This window comes from Abramis brama, assembly GCF_963993115.1.
Source record: "Abramis brama genome assembly, chromosome: 1".
Classification (NCBI taxonomy): Eukaryota; Metazoa; Chordata; class Actinopteri; order Cypriniformes; family Leuciscidae; genus Abramis; species Abramis brama.
This window is the reverse complement of record NC_139963.1, coordinates 51,191,879-51,210,571: the sequence shown is the minus strand read 5'-3', so window position 1 is coordinate 51,210,571 and position 18,693 is coordinate 51,191,879. Positions and strand designations below refer to the sequence as shown.

At 37.5% G+C, this 18,693-nt stretch overlaps 1 protein-coding gene across 6 annotated transcripts in view; it reads right to left on the bottom strand.

The window, feature by feature from the left end:
* LOC311087005 (GTPase IMAP family member 8-like) overlaps positions 1 to 13,873 on the bottom strand; it is a 38,403-nt gene extending 24,530 nt beyond the window's left edge. For 2 of the 6 annotated variants that reach the window (XM_084120261.1, XM_084120264.1), the window contains exons 1-3: positions 11,173 to 11,285; positions 2,694 to 2,735; positions 1,993 to 2,598 (exon numbers count right to left, since the gene is read on the bottom strand). In XM_084120261.1, coding sequence (XP_083976387.1) covers positions 1,993 to 2,598; positions 2,694 to 2,735; positions 11,173 to 11,188 — 664 coding nt within the window. In that variant the 5' untranslated portion in view covers positions 11,189 to 11,285. Of the gene's footprint in view, positions 1 to 763; positions 816 to 1,290; positions 1,323 to 1,992; positions 2,599 to 2,693; positions 2,736 to 3,508; positions 3,718 to 11,172; positions 11,286 to 13,696 lie in introns of those variants that run through there. The other 4 variants (XM_084120262.1, XM_084120263.1, XM_084120265.1 and 1 more) reach the window with 4 other exon arrangements.
* Between the last annotated feature and the right edge of the window lie 4,820 nt (positions 13,874 to 18,693).

Below are 18,693 nucleotides of genomic sequence, written 5' to 3'. Positions count from 1 at the left end.
AGTATGTTTTGATCATGAAGAGACAGAAATCACTAAGTGTGACTTCACCTCTCATTGGGAAGTTCTGTGCCCTTCTAAGAAGGACATATTTTTAATTTCTTTTAGAAACACCATGATGAACCTTTCCAGATTTTTTCAATTCAGTTTCAGTTCAAGTTTATTCATACAAGGTTTTAAACATTTCCATCTATATTGACAGCCAAAATGACAAATTCAACAAAGATGGGTAGGTTTATTTATATGAATTGTGGTTGAGACTCATTATTATTTTAAAACATCCCCATAGCTAATTGGAAGTTGAATGCTTCACAAACTATATGTACTGAACCAATTATTTATTGGCCAAAGCTGTGTACAATAGTAAATTGCACAGACATAGAGGTCAGAAATAGAGGTCAGTTTCTCAGGTGTGGTGGGATATGGACATATAATTAAAAAGTATTCTCATTTAAAGAATATAATACATATAATTTTTATAATATAAAACTATATGCATAAAGTTATATATCCTAAATATGATTCTAGACTGTTTAAAATTGATTAACAAAAACATCTGTTTTTTTTTTAAAGCATTCATTCATTAACTCGAAATTATTTTTATAGTAATATAGTGTCTTAAAATTACATATTTTATTCATATTCAGCTGTAAAAACAAGAATGTTAGACAAGAGAAAAAAATGGGATCAAGGACAAAATTAATACAGCAGGACTAATAAAATATTTACTATATTATTCAAATATGTATTTATAAATATACCTTACCTTAATATTTTGGTATACCCATGCCTTCTACACCAGTGTGTTTTTCTGTTCACTTGTTTACAAAAAGATTACATAAGAATGATAACATTACTAAACTGATAAGATGTAGGCCTAATTTTTATGATTAATGGTTAGTCATTATTATCAATTAATTTGACCAACGTTCTAAAGCATTGCTAGAGAAAACCATTGTTAATGCATCTGAAGCTTAACATTTATGATAACCTTTGATAAAGTAAAGGTTGTGTATCAAAACGATTTTCAGTTGAGTCAGTATAAAGCAACATCCAAAGCATGCAACATGCAACTCCAAGTTCTTATGTCGTCTTGAGCTATCAGCCTATAATTTAAAGGCTATTTTAATAATATGCAGACAACTTTGGAAGACAGAATACAGACACAAGAATATATTTGTAAATATTTATTTAAACAGCAATCACACACCTTTAAAAATCCTAATCTCAGTCATTCATCAGCAACAACTAGCCTAATCTGGGAAAATTTGTAGGTCTTGCAACGCTTCCTACAGGATTAGTTCAGTTCAGGTAAACTCAGAGTACTGAAACACAAACCGATGAATTATTTATAAAATATATATGAGTAGTTTAAGATTAACTTCGTTCAACTTTATTACCTGTTTGAAATAAATAATCCATAAAACATAACAAGCAGGCGCTCACGCTAATAATTTTCGTTCCACTCGCTTGTATATGCCCCGCCCATGCAAGCTATGGTATCGTAAATATTCATGGTAGCTCCACCCATTGGGACCAAATATTTCAGGAACCGAATATATTGTAACACCGGATTCCCTCTAGTGTTTCTCTTACTGGAAACACACACACCACCATCTTGACTGCATTAATCCTGAACTCCTGAGCGTCCCATACGCTCTTCTCGCAATTTCTCGCAATTTTACCCATGCAGCAAAACTGTATACAGTATTTTAGTCTATTTAAAGAATATATACTAATTGTAAATGCATTACTCTCAGCGAATGAAAAATCGTTTGCTTTTATATTATGCAAATTGTTTCAGTTGTTTTTAGTTTTCACTTGCTAACAAAATCTCAATCAAGGCCAATAACTTTGTTTGCTAAAAACAATTCTGTCAACGTTTTTAAAATGATCATAATTAGGCATACCTTTAAAAACAGACAAAATTGAGAATAAATAAAACATTTCTATGAGAATATTCTTAATAATAAATATTGCTGACAACTGACTTACCATCAAGCTTCCGAGAACTATTTTCTTTTTCTATCTCTTTCTGTCTTCTGTCTTCAGATCTCCTGTCTTCTTGATCCAGTGATGATCCCTGTTTTGTCTTAAATTCACGAATGATTATTTCATCCACTTTTTGAAGTATTTGAGAGCGTTGTGTGTTTTTAAGTTGAAGACGTCCTCCTCCACATTCTTTAGTTATTTGTTGAATATGTTCATTTTCAGATTTCTGTTTAGCGCTGCGTTTCTCATCATCAGTAGTCAGAATCATTGTGCGCTTCATCGTCTGCTCACCGAAGCAGTTCAACACTGAAAGTAATCTGTCTCTTTTCTTCCCACTAAAATCATCATGCTGCAGCACCAGTATGATCACATGAGTTTCTGGAGGACACACTGCTGACACTCTCTGTGTTATTTGTGATAGTGAGAGATCTGATTTGAGCAGGTGAGTTGTGCTGATGACTGAAATGTTCCTCCCCTCTACCTTTTCACTGTGCTCCTCTACATCATGGGATGATTTCTTTTCAAACACTTGTTTATCTAAGATTATATTTCCCACTTTGTTGTTTTCGGATATGTCGTTCCCCAGCAGAACAATCCTCAGATCACTCACTGAAACATGCAAGACACACATCATGTTATCAAATAGCAGTTGTACAAATATTATTGTATAATACTGAATCATCTTCTTTCTTTTTTTTACTCACTGTTGGGACGATCACCCGTTGGACTTTGGTCTCTCTTACGTTCTACAAGAAAAAAAAAAATCAGTTGTTAAGTATTATTTTATAATGAGCCAAAGGACAATGCACACTTTACAGTCACTGAACTCATTTTGTATCTGTAATCTGATGTTTAAGTTCAAAACTTGAGTGCAAATATTGATACTCAAATATGAATGCAATATTGAATAAGAGAATAAGTTTCAATACAGTTATGAAAAATATTACGTTTTACAGTTTGGCATTTGTGGATCATTTAAAACCTAATAGTAAAACACATTTTATATCAAAATTGAATTGGAGATCTGATTCTCTCTGTATGTATTACTTGATCAATGGATCAATTACAATTAAAGACAATGAGTTAATGTATAAGATTTGTTATCATCAAATATTGGTTGCCAAAAGTGTATAGTTTAGAGACAGTAACACAAACACATTCAACATTTCTCAACAACACTTTTGTATCAGCATAATGCAAGTCTTGTTTTATGCTCTATAATGCAATATAAGTGCATTCGAATCTGTCAAATTCATTGTTTAATAATGATAAGAGTTAAGTTTAGTGTTCACTTTGATCTATTGTGAAAATAAACAGTATTTCATCCAAATAAACAGCATTTCATATCTTTATGTATTTTTGGGTTGCCAGCTAGCTACTGATGTCAAATATGCCACACGACCTCAAACACACAATATAAAAGATAACACTTTAATTCACTTGCCATGGATTCAAAATGATTTGTATAGTTAATGCAAAGGAAAACAAAATGTTTTGTTAGAGAACGCAAAAGCATTACCAAAAATGTTTTCCTCCCATCTCCTATTTTTTCTTCTTCACCATGTCCCTTTAGGGCGGGGGTACTCAATAGGTGGACCGCGGTCCGGACCCAGACGCAATACAATTTGGACCGAAGCCAAAATCAACATTCTAATTTGGTAATGATCCAAGCAAGTTTTCATTGGTGCGTGATTTCACGCCTATATTGTTTTCCTACTAGATGTGGTTTATCTATCTTCTGTGTCCAATCCAAAGATCCAATAAGGAGCTGTAATAACTGTAATCACCATGACAATTCACTCACTCAATGTTGGCCGCAACCTTTGTGGGTCACGCAGGTTGTGTGTCATTCGCAACAACGCAGGCGCTAATCCATCTGCTAATGGTACCTGTTTCCTTGCTAGCGAAAATCATGGCGTGCTCAAATCCTGACAAAAAGAGAAAAGTCGATTCTGAAAATCGCGAATTTAAAATAATGTAAAATAAGTCTCTGATGTCCCCAGAGTGTGTATGTGAAGTTTTAGCTCAAAATACCCAAAAGATCATTTTTTACAGCATGTTTAATTGTCATTTTTTGGGGCTCAGAAAAACGCGCTGTTTTAGTGTGTGCCCTTTAAATGCAAATAAGCTGCTGCTGCTGGACGACCCAGGGGGCGGAGCTTCATGAGCTCGCGCTCAGTCTCTCAGGACAATTTCATCTCACGGAATGATGATAATATCAGAAACTCTCAGTAACGGTGTTCATTTCGAGTCGGACAATAATGCCTACAGAGTCAGAGTGCTGTATAGAGATGGAACAGGTATAGTTTAGTAGTTTAATTACGGTTATTATAACGTATTTGTCATCTGCTTGTATGTATCCACTAATAGCCTACAAGTCTGCTGTTTCGGACCAGGTCCGAATGATGATCAAACATATACTGATGAGTTTAATAAAGTTTATTGTACATCACACAAAAGATGAAGCGTCAGTTTTACTCTAGAAAATCACCGTAAGAGCTGAGTAAACACAGTAAGTTATAAGAAGTGCGCAAGTACATAAATGAATTTCGGTAGAGTTGAGGGAGCATTTTCTTTAAAAACAAAATAATTCCACATCGTCTTCAGCGGCTGCCTCAGATTTCGGGAGTAAATAGAGAGAGCTATGTGGATTAATACATCCAGCCACACAACACCTACAACGCTTGGGAGACATTCTCGTCAGTGCAGCAGCTGTGAACTCGATCAGGGCGGATCTATGTTAAAACGGCAGTTGTGGGCGGGGCCTGTGCTGTAGTGACGTCACTAAAACAGCATTCTGAAAACAGGTCGTTGGGAGACACTGCTAATGATTTATGGGAATTAATAAGGAGTGAGTGGATTTTTATCACTATTGGGTGGTTGTGTACACACACTGCCAACACACATTTATGTCCAAACAGCATGCAAAAGTGAATTTTGCATAATAGGGGACCTTTAAGACAGAGTGGACTGACAGTTATGCATTTGTGCTGCCGGTGGGGAGCACAAAACCAGTGTGTTTAATTTGCAACGAGACGGTTACCGTTGTCAAGAGTGGTAACGTGAAACGTCATTATGACTCAAAGCATGGACACTTTGACCACAATTCTCCCCATAAATCTGAGGTAAGGGCCAGAAAAATCAAACAACTGCAATCATCATACCAAGCAACATGCAATTTTATAGTTAGATCAGCCACCCAACAAGAGCGTGCAACTGAAGCCTCATTAAGAGTGGCATGGGTCTTAGGAAAGCACAAGAAACCATTCTCTGACTCTGAGATTGTGAAGGATTGCATGAATGAAATAGCAATTGCCCTGTTAGAGGGAACTCAAAAAGATGACATCATACAAAAAATAAACCAAATATCTTTGTCTGACTCCACTGCTGTAAAGCGAACTTAAGTCCTTGCTGATGATTTGCTTGACCAAATGAAGTCTGCAATAAAAAAAGCTAAATGCATTTCATGGATGAATCCACAGACAACACACAACTTCTGGTGTTTGTCAGATTTTTTGTCAAAAGAGAAGTGAGAATTATGTGAAGATGTGTTAGGCCTCACAGCCCTCCATGGACACACAAGAGGGGATTATATTTATGAAGCACTGATGCAGATGTTGAGAGACAGAGAGATAGATCTGAAGCATGTTATTTCCATTGCTACTGATGGAGCTCCATGTATGACTGGAAGAGAGAGGGGATTAGTGGCACGCTTGAGAGCTCATCACCCTGACCTCAAAGCATATCATTGCATACTTCATCAGATGGTTTTGTGTGTCAGTCTTGAAGAAAAGTATGCAGAGGTCATGACAACAGTAATGAGACTTGTGAACTTTTTGAGGGCATCATCTGCTCTGCAGCATCGCTTGTTGCACTCATTCCTAACAGAGGTGAATGCAGAATTTGATGATTTGCTCCTCCACAACAATGTCCGGTGGCTTAGTAAAGGCAAGGTACTGGAGCGCTTTTGGACATTACGGAAAGAGTTGGAAACCTTTCTGTTGGATCAGAAGAGTGCAAAAGCAAAACAATTCGTGGAATTCATGCAGAATGAAGAAAAAATGGAAATTGTTGCATTTCTATATGACATTACCTCCCATCTCAATGATCTGGACATGAAGCTCCAGCTCCAAAAATAACGCAGTGTGTAACTTCACATCAGCTGTCTATGCCTTTCAGAAGAAACTGGAGCTGTTCAAGTGTGACTTACAGCAGGACCTGCTTCACTTCCCAAAGCTTTTGAATCAAACAGCAGGAACACATTATCATCATCACAATCATGCTGAATTCCTGGACAAGCTGATTGAAAATTTCCAAACTCGCTTTGGAGATTTCCCTCTGGGAAAACAAGTCTTCCTATGCATGGAAAATCCATTCCTTGTCAAAAACATCGCAGAATTTTCAACTGAAGCCCTGAAAATCTGCCCATGGGCTAGTGCTGCTTCTCTTCAATCAGAGCTAATTGAGCTTCAGGAAAACCTTGCACTGCAGGAGTCTCTCTGTGACCTATACCACCTTCTGGACTAATATGGTCCCTGCAGCAGGTGTCCCTTTCTTGCAGAAGATGGCCCTCCAAATTCTGTAATTGAGTACCCCTGCTTTATGGGCTCCGTAGGATAATTGTGTATAGTTTAAAGCAGGGGGTCAATCCAGCGCTCGAATTCCGTACCACCCCCGGGGGCCGCCATTGGCTAACAAGCCTTAACGTGCTGTTAGCATTCCATTGACTCCCATTCATTTTGGCGTCACTTTGACAGCTAATAACTTTACATCTGAGGCGTTTAAAGACTCCATTTGCCCATTATTTACTTCTAAAGAAACACGACAGTGTATAAAAGGCTCCATTACCTTGTATCTTACGTTATGGCCTCGTAGAAGCAGTTTTTGTAAAAGTAGGCTAACGATTGCGTCATAACCAGGCGACTCTCTGGAAATTACCGTATAGACAGGAGGAGAAGCTCACAGGCAATCGGGGGGACGTGGAGGCATAAAGTCCGATAAAGTCAAGGGAGAAGCCCATAGAGAGTCATAAAGTTTATCCTGCTTCTAGCTCATGGACAGCTCCTACTCACGCTCTCCGTCTCTGCAAGATTCGGAAGGGAATGATTCAGATTTTGCTTGGCACAGCTACTAGCAGACAACTGTCAGACAGGCTGCTCACGACACATCCACGTCGTCAAGCTTAGTTTGAGCCTGTGCACTACGCTCAGCCATCAGGAAGTGAGTGAATCTAATTTGCTTCACTTGTCTCTGTTGAAACCTATGGGGTCGCTGTGTCCAGTTTATGTACTGTCTATGGTTTAAAGCAACACTAAATAACTTTTCCTCTTCGGTCGCCCTACAGCAGGGGTATTCAACTAAAATTTAAAGAGGTCCAGTTAGAGAAAATTTCTTGAAGCAAAGGTCCGGAAGATCATAATGTCTAACTATTTAGTGTGATATATATTCAATTAGCCGTGTAGTTGTATCAACATCTGCATAATCAATACCTGACTGACAAATCAAATGAATTCAGTAAAATTCAAAAACTTTTTGACAATATTTATGACAATATTTGTCACATAACACATAACATATATGAATGACTGTAGATATGTATAATGTTCTCTCATTAACTAGGCTATATAAAAGTAGGGCTGCATTTCAAAATAAGAAAATAAATAAAATGTGAGAACTGAACCCAAAGTCCAATTATTATGGCCGTTATCTGACATTAAGCGTTTCTGCTTCACATTTTCAATCCCCACGGTTCTCATGGGTTTTATATAGGCTACAAGTCTTAACGGGACTTGAGCGTTTTTTCAGACGAAAATCTAAATAAATGCGGGGTGCGGTGCGGTGGTGACGCTCATGTAACATGGCGCTGCCAATAAAGCAACTAAAAGCTGTCACAGAGAACCAGCAAAATTAATGATTATGAATAGGCCTATGTTAAATATAGCAGACATTTTAATTGTTTATTAATAAACAAGTTTTTCCTGTCAGTGTCGGATGGAAAGATGAAGTTGACGATGCTGCCTCGCGATCTTCGCAGTAGTGAAGGCACCAGAGATAAATGCACTATTACATAACCCAGCCAGCACAGCCATGTGGGGCCCAAATGGGTTTGACCTGGGCTATCTAACTGGGACCCAGCCAGTTTTGCACCCAGTTTCCATGTAGGCCCCACATGGGTTTGCCCAGATGAAATGAACACTGCTTAGTGTGCACACTACAGGCTATTTAATGTAACACTTAATCAGTGTTGGAGGTAATGAGATAATTAAGTGATTGAATAATGATTGTGCATTAATGATGAACACCTGCTGTTAACAAGCAGAATCACTGAAGGAAAGAGAAACACAAGAACTACTTCCAGCCACTGCCTTGGATGAAATCAACTGAAGATAAAATACATTACATCTCTCAAGATCTGATTAAACAACTCCACAAACAGCATTACCAGCTTCACTTATTATTAACCAGACTGACTTTATTTATGTCAGACATCTACAGAAGTTCTTATTAAGAATTAACAGAGGTTTAGATGTTGATTACTTATTTGAAAGTAATAGTTTGGTTTGATGTTACCATTGTGGCGATCAGTGCAACATTAGTTTTTCTCAGGCAGCTGTGTCTGTTTGTTATGGTGAGAACAACAAGAGAAAATATAATCAGATGCTGATTGGTGATAAGAATGTAATCATCGTCATGTAGTGGCTTAACTCACTGATCTTATGTGTGAGGTTTATACGGGTAGTATGTCATTCATTTTGTTTTATTGTTGTGATTTTTACAGCAAGAGATCCAGCACAGTTTAATCAGAACATCAAATGATTTTTAACACACCATTTACATATTTTGGACTCCTGTGAGTATTACTCGCACACAGACATCAAGAATCAGCATATGAATCTCAACAATGGTGACATGCTTCATGGTGCAATGCATTCTGAGTGCATCATACGAAACTTATCCATGGCTCCTAGAATGCATTGCACCATGAAGCATGTCACCATTGTTGAGATTCATATGCTGATTCTTGATGTCTGTGTGCGCGAGTAAATTTCACAAGGGCCCAAAATATGTAAATGGTGTGTTAAAAATCATTTGATATTCTGATTAAATTCTATTATTCTCTTGCTGTAGAATCACAACAATAAAACAAAATGAATGACATACTACCTGTACAAACCTTACACAAAATATCAGTGAGTTAAGCCACTGTTAATTCTTAATAAGAACTTCTGAAGACGTCTGACAGAAATAAAGTCAGTCTGGTTAGTAATAAGTGAAGCTGGTAATGCTGTTTGTGGAGTTGTTTAATCAGATCTTGAGAGATTTAATGTATTTTATCTTCAGTTGATTTCATCCAAGGCAGTGGCTGGAAGTAGTTCTTGTGTTTCTCTTTCCTTCAGTGATTCTGCTTGTTAACAGCAGGTGTTCATCATTAATGCACAATCATTATTCAATTACTTAATTATCTCATTACCTCCAACACTGATTAAGTGTTACATTAAATAGCCTGTAGTGTGTTCATTTCATCTGGGCAAACCCATGTGGGGCCTACATGGAAACTGGGTGCAAAACTGGCTGGGTCCCAGTTAGATAGCCCAGGTCAAACCCATTTGGGCCCCACATGGCTGTGCTGGCTGGGAAGCAGAGAGCAGTCTGTTTTTTCTTTCGTTTTGAATTGTTCTGTTTAAAATTTCAAGCTTTCTATAGATGTATTTCTCAGGTCTGTGAGGCAAGTAGGCCAAAGTGCTGCACGGGTCCATTTTTGGAGACCCGCCCCCGTCCGTACCCGCAAAGTTCAGCACCAGATCCGACCCGTCACCCGTGATAATATCAAAATTAAATCTGCACCCGCCCAGACCCGTTAATATTTGGCCAACCCGACCCGTGACCGCGATAAATCACACACAAGCTAAAATCTATTGAGTGGTGGGGACGCGTTCATAGGGTGCGCTGCCAATAACGCACCTAAAAGCTGTCACAAAGAACTGGGAAAAGTAATGATTATTAATATGTCAAATATATCAAGGAGACATTTCAATTGTTTATTAATAAACAAGTGTTTTCTGTGTCAAAGAAGAAGTTGACGATGCTGACTCGCGATCTTCGCAGTAGTGAACGCGCCAGAGAGAAATTCACATTTCATACTGATTGCATAAGCAGAGAGCAGTCTGTTTTCTTTTATTTTGAATTGTTTTGTTTAAAAGTAGACATTTCATGCTTTCTATTTCTCAGGTCTGTGAGGAAAGTAGCTTATACGCTGAGTTTCGATTCATTTAAGAGACGAGCCTCAAGTTCACGCGCCCACGCCTCAGTTTCATGATTATTGCCTGCTATATTTACCTCTTATTTATTAAATCCCGGAAATTGGTTGATGAAACATTGATTAAAATTAAGATACAATTAATACAAAACAAAATTCATTTTAAAGAAAGGCTTTTTGCTTTCTGTTTGAGGTCTCAGTGAAAGTTTTAAACAGTCTTTTAGTGCCGCTTTCAGAGCGGTCCCATCCGTAACGTTGTTTTTTCCTCATATGCGAACATGAAAAATAAAATAAAATGAAATAAAATTTAATATTTTATTGTTCTGTGGAGAACTAACCCTTCTTCATCCGATGGGTAGTCTACTATTACTTTTATTTGCGTAGTGTAATTCACAGAATTGATTGCTCTGCTACCAGCCTCTGTCACTGTGTGGAGCTTGTGACTATTGCAAGCGAGCAGCTGAGAAGTTATATTTATATTTACTTCTTATTTATTAAACACAGGCAATGGGTTGATGAAACATTGATTAAAATTAGGATACAATTAATACAAAAGGAAATTTACTTTAAACAAAAACGCTGCTGGAATCTTTTTTACTAACGTCGTTAATTCACCATATTTGTAACTATTTTACGATCTTTTTTTGTATTACTTTCAGAGTAAATGCAGAAAATGTTCATCAGAAAAAAAGTGCATCTATAAGGCATCAACGCTCAGATATTCTGAGTGTTATTGATTCAATACATAAAAATCTCAATAAAAAAAAAAGGCATCAGAAATTAGCAGTATGCTAGTCTACACACAGGTAAGAGATGTCGATAAATGCACAAAAAATTTACAAACATTCAAAACAAGACACACTTATTATCCCTACAAAATATCCTATTAGTTTGATTTGTATCAAATATTGCGTTTTAAATCATACCCGAACAGTGCGCCATTTGATGACCAGTGCCTCGAAGGTTTCTAAACCGAAAGTGAATCTTTACTTTTACTGATGTTGCAATGATGACGTCACAGCTTAGCCTACATGCCTCCACCCCCTTGTTGAGGATTTAAACCAGCAAAATATCTCAAATCACACAAGATTCAGCAGAACATTATCAATCAACCCAGCAGGCACAGTACGTCAATGTGACGTTGGACTCCAACTAATCCAACGTCAGTCAGATGTTATATTTTGGTTGAAAATGAAAGTCAGGTTGACGTCTAAACCCAACGTTTGTTTGGTGTCAAGCTCCAATGCAGACAGATGTTGAATTTTGGTTGGAATAAGCACCGCAAAAAAATGTGACATGCATGGCAGCACATTCAATCTGTGAAGATCTCAGCAGAGGAGGAAACAACTCCACAAACAGCATTACCAGCTTAATTTATTACTAACCAAATTTACTTTATTTCATTTCCGTGTTAATGAAATCAATTAGTTGTATTTTAAAGTCACCATGATGGTGGTTAACATTTGCTTTAGTTGGACTCTTGGCCCTTAACTCTTTAGTATAAAATTTTCTCTGGCTGTTATAATTGTGTGTTTGTAAAGCACATGTATTGTGGCAAAAGAGCCAAGAGAAAATAAGATCAGGTGATGAATCCCTGATCCTGGATCATGTTCAGTGTCTAATGTTTTGATTATATAGGACTTGTTTCTAATGTTGTTTTGTAATAGAAGCCATTTAATTTTACAGCATGAGAGCAATTTTTTTGTCAAATAATATAAAAGATTTTTAAAACATTTAGTGCAGTAAAGTTTTCCCTCTACATTATTACTTAGCCATCAAGAATCAGTGTATGACTCTCAACAATGGTGACAATCAATGAAATGCTTCATGCAGTGCATGCTGGGTACCACCAATCAAAACTCACCCATATCTCCCAGTATGCATTGCGGCTGTAATAAATTATGCAGCTGGATTTTTTTGTAGCTTGTTTTATGCTCAGAGTTGATCTGATGATCTGGATATTTAGTTTGATTGTCACCATTGTTGAGATTCATATGCTGTGACTTGATGTCTGTGTGCATCTAAGTAATGCCATAGATGAAAGGTTTTTTTTGCACTAAATAGTTTTTAAAAATCAAGTATATTTTTTGATAAACAACACCGCTAGATATGCTGTAGAATCAAATGACTTCTATTATGAATAAAACAATATTATAACCACAAATCCTATATAATCAAAGCATTAGACCATGAATAAGATCAGGGAGTCAGGCAATTACATGATGATGATATCACCGTCATCATTAATAAACAGCCAACACCACCTGATCTCGTTTTCTCATAGCTTTTTTTACTACAACAATTGTGCTTTATAAACACACAATTATAGCAGTCAGAGAACTTTTTTTATTAAAGAGTCAAGGGTCAAGAGCACAACTAAAGCAAACGCTAACAATCATCATGGTGACTTTAAAATACAAAATATGATTTCATTAAAATAGAAATTAAATAAAGTAAATCTGGTTAGTTTTAAGTGAAGCTGGTAATAAGTGTACGGCCATGCATTTTGCTTTTTTTTTTTTTTTGGTTTATTCCAACCAAAATTCAACGACTGCCCAACGTTGGAGCTTGACATCAAACAAACATTGGATTTAGACATCAACCCGACTTTCATTTTCAACCAAAATCCAACGTTTGACCAACGTTGTAGTCTATATCCTGTGCTGCTGGGATATGGGTAGCAATATTCAATTTGAAATGTAATATGCAAAATGACAATCCAATATGTAATATTTAAATTAACATTTTCCATTACATTTGTGCAATGTTTCCATTAAAAGTGCACATCGAGGGCGCATATCGACCGCAAAGAGGCCATTGGGCGTTGGCAGGATGTTGTTGAAACGTCTGGGATCATTTTCTGCCTTATCAGGCGTCAACACCCGTTCTGTGTCAACATCATACTGAGCTGCTGTTGTCTGATGCTGGACTGAGTTAATGATGGTTTCGTTTTGTATAAAATATCATTGTCTGATACACATATGCTTATCTTTATTCTCATTACTACACAGCGAAAACTCCAGTGTTAAATTAACACTCCTGAGAGTTTATATGAGTCCACACACATGAGTGTTAAAGTTAATGAGAAAATTAAGTGATTAATTGAGTGATGATTGAGCATTATTGAAGACACCTGATGTTAACTAGCAGAATCTCTGAAGGAGAAAATCTCAAATTGTAAGTCACCATAAGGTGATCAGTGTCTGCTTTAGTTGGGCTCTTGACCCATATACGTTTACTTTAGATTTTGCTTGTCTGCTGTTATTGATTTATAATAATCAGATAAACAAAGAAAAAAAGTGATCTGATGGTGTTGGTTATGTTATGACAAGGTCATATAATGTCATTTTTGTACAAGCTTATATGATTATTTAGGGTCTAAATTAAAAGTTTGTAATATACTTTATTTTAAAAATTCTCATTAGTATTGTAAGAAAACACTAATTTTACCTGGTCAAAAACAGCTCTGTTTTCAGCACGCCCAGGCCCGTCGCGACAAGGCAAGCAAACCAAGCAATTGCTTGGGGCCCCGAGCTGGCCTGGGGCCCCAAGACAACGACTGGTTAAGAATAAAATGCAACGACAAACTGTGTGAGCGCCCCTTTGATAGTCAATGCCGTAAAGTGCAATGACACTGTTATCAGGATCCCCCTCAAGGGGCCCCTCTCAGTAGTCGCTGACAGCAGCCAGCCAACCACGCGATCTCTGCTGCCGAGTAGGGGGAGGCTGCAGACCTGGAGCCGGTAGATCTACGCCCCAGGCAGTTTTACGCCCCTGCTGTTCCTGATGCGTCCAGTAGGGGGAGCGTGTACAGCGACACGAATTGAGGTATATTAAATAATCTGCTAAAGTTATTGTTGTTTAGCAACATAGACTGTAAAAAAAAATGCAATGATGCAACATTTATTATTTATAAACGATTAGCTTGATAGAGCTAGGTAGATATCAATTCATTTCTATATATCAATGGATGGGTCTATAGTTTATTTCGAGAGACAAAAATTTCTGGACAGTCAGGTAGATGTTCTGTCTGGCTTAAATTTAGCTAAGTAACCACGTGTAAGTTTAGCTGCCCCTAGTCTTCTCTACTCACTTTCAAAATTAACTTTCTTTTGAATTTTCTTTTGTTGCCTGTCTTTATCTTGCGTGAGATGGCCTCTTCTGGTAAGACTCTGTTTACTCCTTTCTGGTTTGAGTTTCTTATTGAACATGAGATGATCTAACTATGTAATTTATATCTAAATATACACTTTTCTTAAAATAGCTTACTGATCTGGACTAAAATGTAGGCTGTGTGCACTTAATGCAGGATATATCATACTCTGTCTTTACCAAGTTCTCTTTAACTTGCATGCGTGTTTGCTTTAGCTACTTAAGGAAATGAAAATCTCCCTCTTTCTCTCTAAACTTGTATAAACTATAAACACCCATCTCTTTTTTTAACTGCATTCCAAACCAATAGCTTCTCTAGTAATTAAATGACTTACAGAGACATACATGGACATGTTTTTAATGTCATTTTCAATTTTCTCTGCACAGTCCATCATCAGTGGCCAAAAGAAAAGTGGCTTGACACTTTTTCCAAAAGTGTTCCACCAACAAGTGCCTGTGCCATTGTACTTTGAAGATCAGGAGCAAATTGATGCAATCCACACTGACCTGACATAAATTCTGGACAGCACACCCACACACACTGTGACAAGATCAAATTCACCATGGATGTCCTTTTTACATTTTTTTAATGTTTAATTTTTTTATTATGAAATACACAGATATGTAACTCAAATTAAAAAGACAGTTTGTGTTCTCGTAACACTTTCTTTTATGTGGTCTGTGACTCTTATAGGGGGTCTACAGTGATTCTGCAGGGTCTCCAATAAGTCTTATAGTTTATCTCAGTTGCTTTGGTGCATTTCTCAGATCACAACTGAAATCACATCATCTTGTCACTGGTGCACATCATAAAAGCAATTTCTCATTCTTTTATACTTTATACAAATTGCAAATGCTTCGGTACATTCATGCAAGAATTGATAATGTACAACTGTCTGCTGTTTCCTACATTATCAACTCTTTATGTCATGTTGATCAAAATATAGGCCTATTATACTATTTCTCTGTTGAATTGTCATAGTCCTCAAAACATCATAGGCATTAGTTCCTTGCATAAGTCATTAAATGCAAAATGGTTGAGTTGTCATAAACTGTTAAGCATGTTTTCAATACATTTCTATTAGACTTTATTTTGTAAATGTGTCCTGAATTGATGAATTGCAGAGGTGTATTTAGAATTTCACTAATGGAAATAATGAATTGATAAATTAGGAAGCAGCAAGGGAATTCATAATCAATTGCATGAATTTACCAAAGCATTGGCAATTTGTTCAAAGGTAGTTATGAGAATTTCAGTAGTGATCTGATAAATGTACCAAAGCAACTGTGATAAAAAATTAAGGATTCAGGAATTTTATTCAAAATTTAACAGTGAGTCCTGCTGCTTGTGAATTTGACAAGATCAAATTCACCATGGATGTCCTTTTTACATTTTTTTCAATATTTAAATGTTTTTTATCAGTGAGCAGAAGCACTTTGACAGGAGGATAGAAAAAAAGTTAAAGAAGAGTGGCAAGCCATAGGGGATTCATCTACAGGAGTCATCATAATGCATAAATGGTGTTGATAAATAATGTTTTTGTGAACAACAATATTGTCTCTTTCTTCTAAATGGCCCTCGGAATTTTAGAAAAGGGTTAAATTGTGTTTGTCTTCATAAAATGCTATAGGACTCTGTTTTGTAGCTGTATGATGACCAATAGTAAATAGTACAGCAGATATTTAAAGGAAGACTCCGACTTTTTGGGACTTTAGCTTATTCACAGTATCCCCCAGAGTTAGATAAGTCCATACATACCTTTTTCATTTCTGTGCGTTCTGTAAGTGTTATTTGACGCACCCACCGCTAGCCTAGCTTAGCACAAAGACTGGATGTAAATGGATAATGGTAGCATACTAATCCCAATAAGTGACAAAATAATGCAAACATTTTCCTATTTACATGTTGTGATCTGTATAGTCACAGCGTGTACAAATAACAAGGCTATATGAGACAGAGACCATTTTTAATCGTATAAATACTGGGAACTATATTCTCACTAGGCGTAGGAGCACAGCTAACGTTACTTGGGCGGAGTGATTAGCGCCGCACACGAGACGCCCTGTTGATGGTTCCGTAAACAAAACAAACGTGACTAACTAGCTAGACGTGACTCGTGATCATGGCTGACTTTGAGGAATTGTCAGAGGAATTTTACTGTGTATCAAACCAAGATCCAGAACCATATAGTTTTGAGCCAGAATACACAGACGAGGAGTTACAAACTTTGGAAGCTGTAAGACAAGATGCCGAACAGATTGATGTCGAAGGGAGAATCAGAACGAACACGGACTGGTGGTGTAAATGTGGAACATGCCAACCTATGCCGACAGAAACCGAGTGCCTTTGTTGTAATGAATGGGACCGGGTATTGCCATCAATGTCAAGGCTTGATGACAATCAAAATATTTGCGTCACTACCACGGAAGATTTCTCTGCCCTAATACACCCGGCAGTTGTAGTTTTTTTTCCCCATTGTGACAAGATCAACTGGAAGAAACGCCCCATGCCGAGTGAACCTAATGGTCAGCTGTCCACCAAGTAAGTGATTTTGTTATAATGATCATTCATAGTTCAATAAAATTGTAGTATAGCCATTGCATATAGTGTGGTCATGACAACACAATAATAACAATAAAGGGGATACACGGAGCCCCTTTTCACGTAATAGTGTCACTACTAAGGTTACATTACATTAGCATGGCACTGTTACAGTATGGCTAATGTTAGTCATCTCAAAACATAACGGAACACTTACCGCAGCAACAGGTGATCCAATTTGTCCTGTCTTTATTATCGATGGGATGGCTGTATCCTTTAGCACACGTTTCATGGTCCGTGTGGCAACTTGCATTTTTACAAAATAGTCGTCTATAGTAAAATGTTCAGAGCAAACGAAATACTTCGTGATGCTGTTTACAGGTGTGTTTAGTAGCCATCGATTCATCAGGTCAGCGTTTTTGGTTGGAATTCTATGAAACATCATAGTATTACCTGGTCTCCCCGTTTATTGTCGCAGCTCTTTACAATACAGCGAACACCCATGATTGTAAACTATAAATTTACTATCTAGTAATTGCTGACTCTATTACTCCAACTCTGAGCGAACTCTCTGCTCCTCACCACAGGGCGTCTCGTGTGCTGCGCTAATCACTCCGCCCAAGTAGCCACTCCGCCCAAGTAACGTTAGCTGTGCTCCTACGCCTAGTGAGAATATAGTTCCCAGTATAAATACGATTAAAAATGGTCTCTGTCTCATATAGCCTTGTTATTTGTACACGCTGTGACTATACAGATCACAACATGTAAACAGGAAAATGTCTGCATTATTTTGTCACTTATTGGGATTAGTATGCTACCATTATCCATTTACATCCAGTCTTTGTGCTAAGCTAGGCTAGCGGTGGGTGCGTCAAATAACACTTACGGTACGTTCACACGGGTCGTCAGCGTCAACGCTTGACGGAAGGCGTGGCTGAAGTTTGGCACTGACGCCATGGTCATAGCAGCGTCAGCCAATGAAATTAGACAGGAACTCAACAACAAGCTTCATTGTCATTCAATGGTCATAAAGGACCGGGTGATTGCCCACCGCAATAATTAGTTTCTCCTCCATTTTAAAATTTATCCTCAGTTTGCTGCTCTTGAACAGGATGAACGTGATTGGTTGCCGCCTGGCTACTGTATTTGCATAGAGCGATCTGATTGGCTGACGCTTCCGTCGGCGGCGCTTCACTGGCGTTGCTCGCGGCAGAAGTTGAAAAATTCTCAACTTCTGCCGTGAGCAACGCCAGTGAAGCGCCGCCGACGGATCCACAATTCTTTTCGGCAACGCTTGACGTCACCCATTCAAAGTCAATGGGAAGCGTTGACGCTGACGCCCCGTGTGAACGTACCGTTACAGAACGCACAGAAATGAAAAAGGTATGTATGGACTTATCTAACACTGGGGGATACTGTGAATAAGCTAAAGTCCCAAAAAGTCGGAGTGTTCCTTTAATCGAGGATCCATATGATTACACGGTGCTGTATGTCTAATGGGCTAAATATGGTTAATATCTAAATGTAACTTTATATAAATTCACAACAACATATTTCACTCAGTCTCCTGTATATAAAAACATACAGTGAATATTCTATATTCAATTTTCAATGAACTATTCTACAGCAGGTCATATATAAATATTCTACAGTAGGTCATATATCATTACTTGTCATCTGATCCACCTGTGTGCATTATTAATTTTTTAATTCACAAAAATAGTCTTCTGTAGGCTGAATAAAACAAATAGTC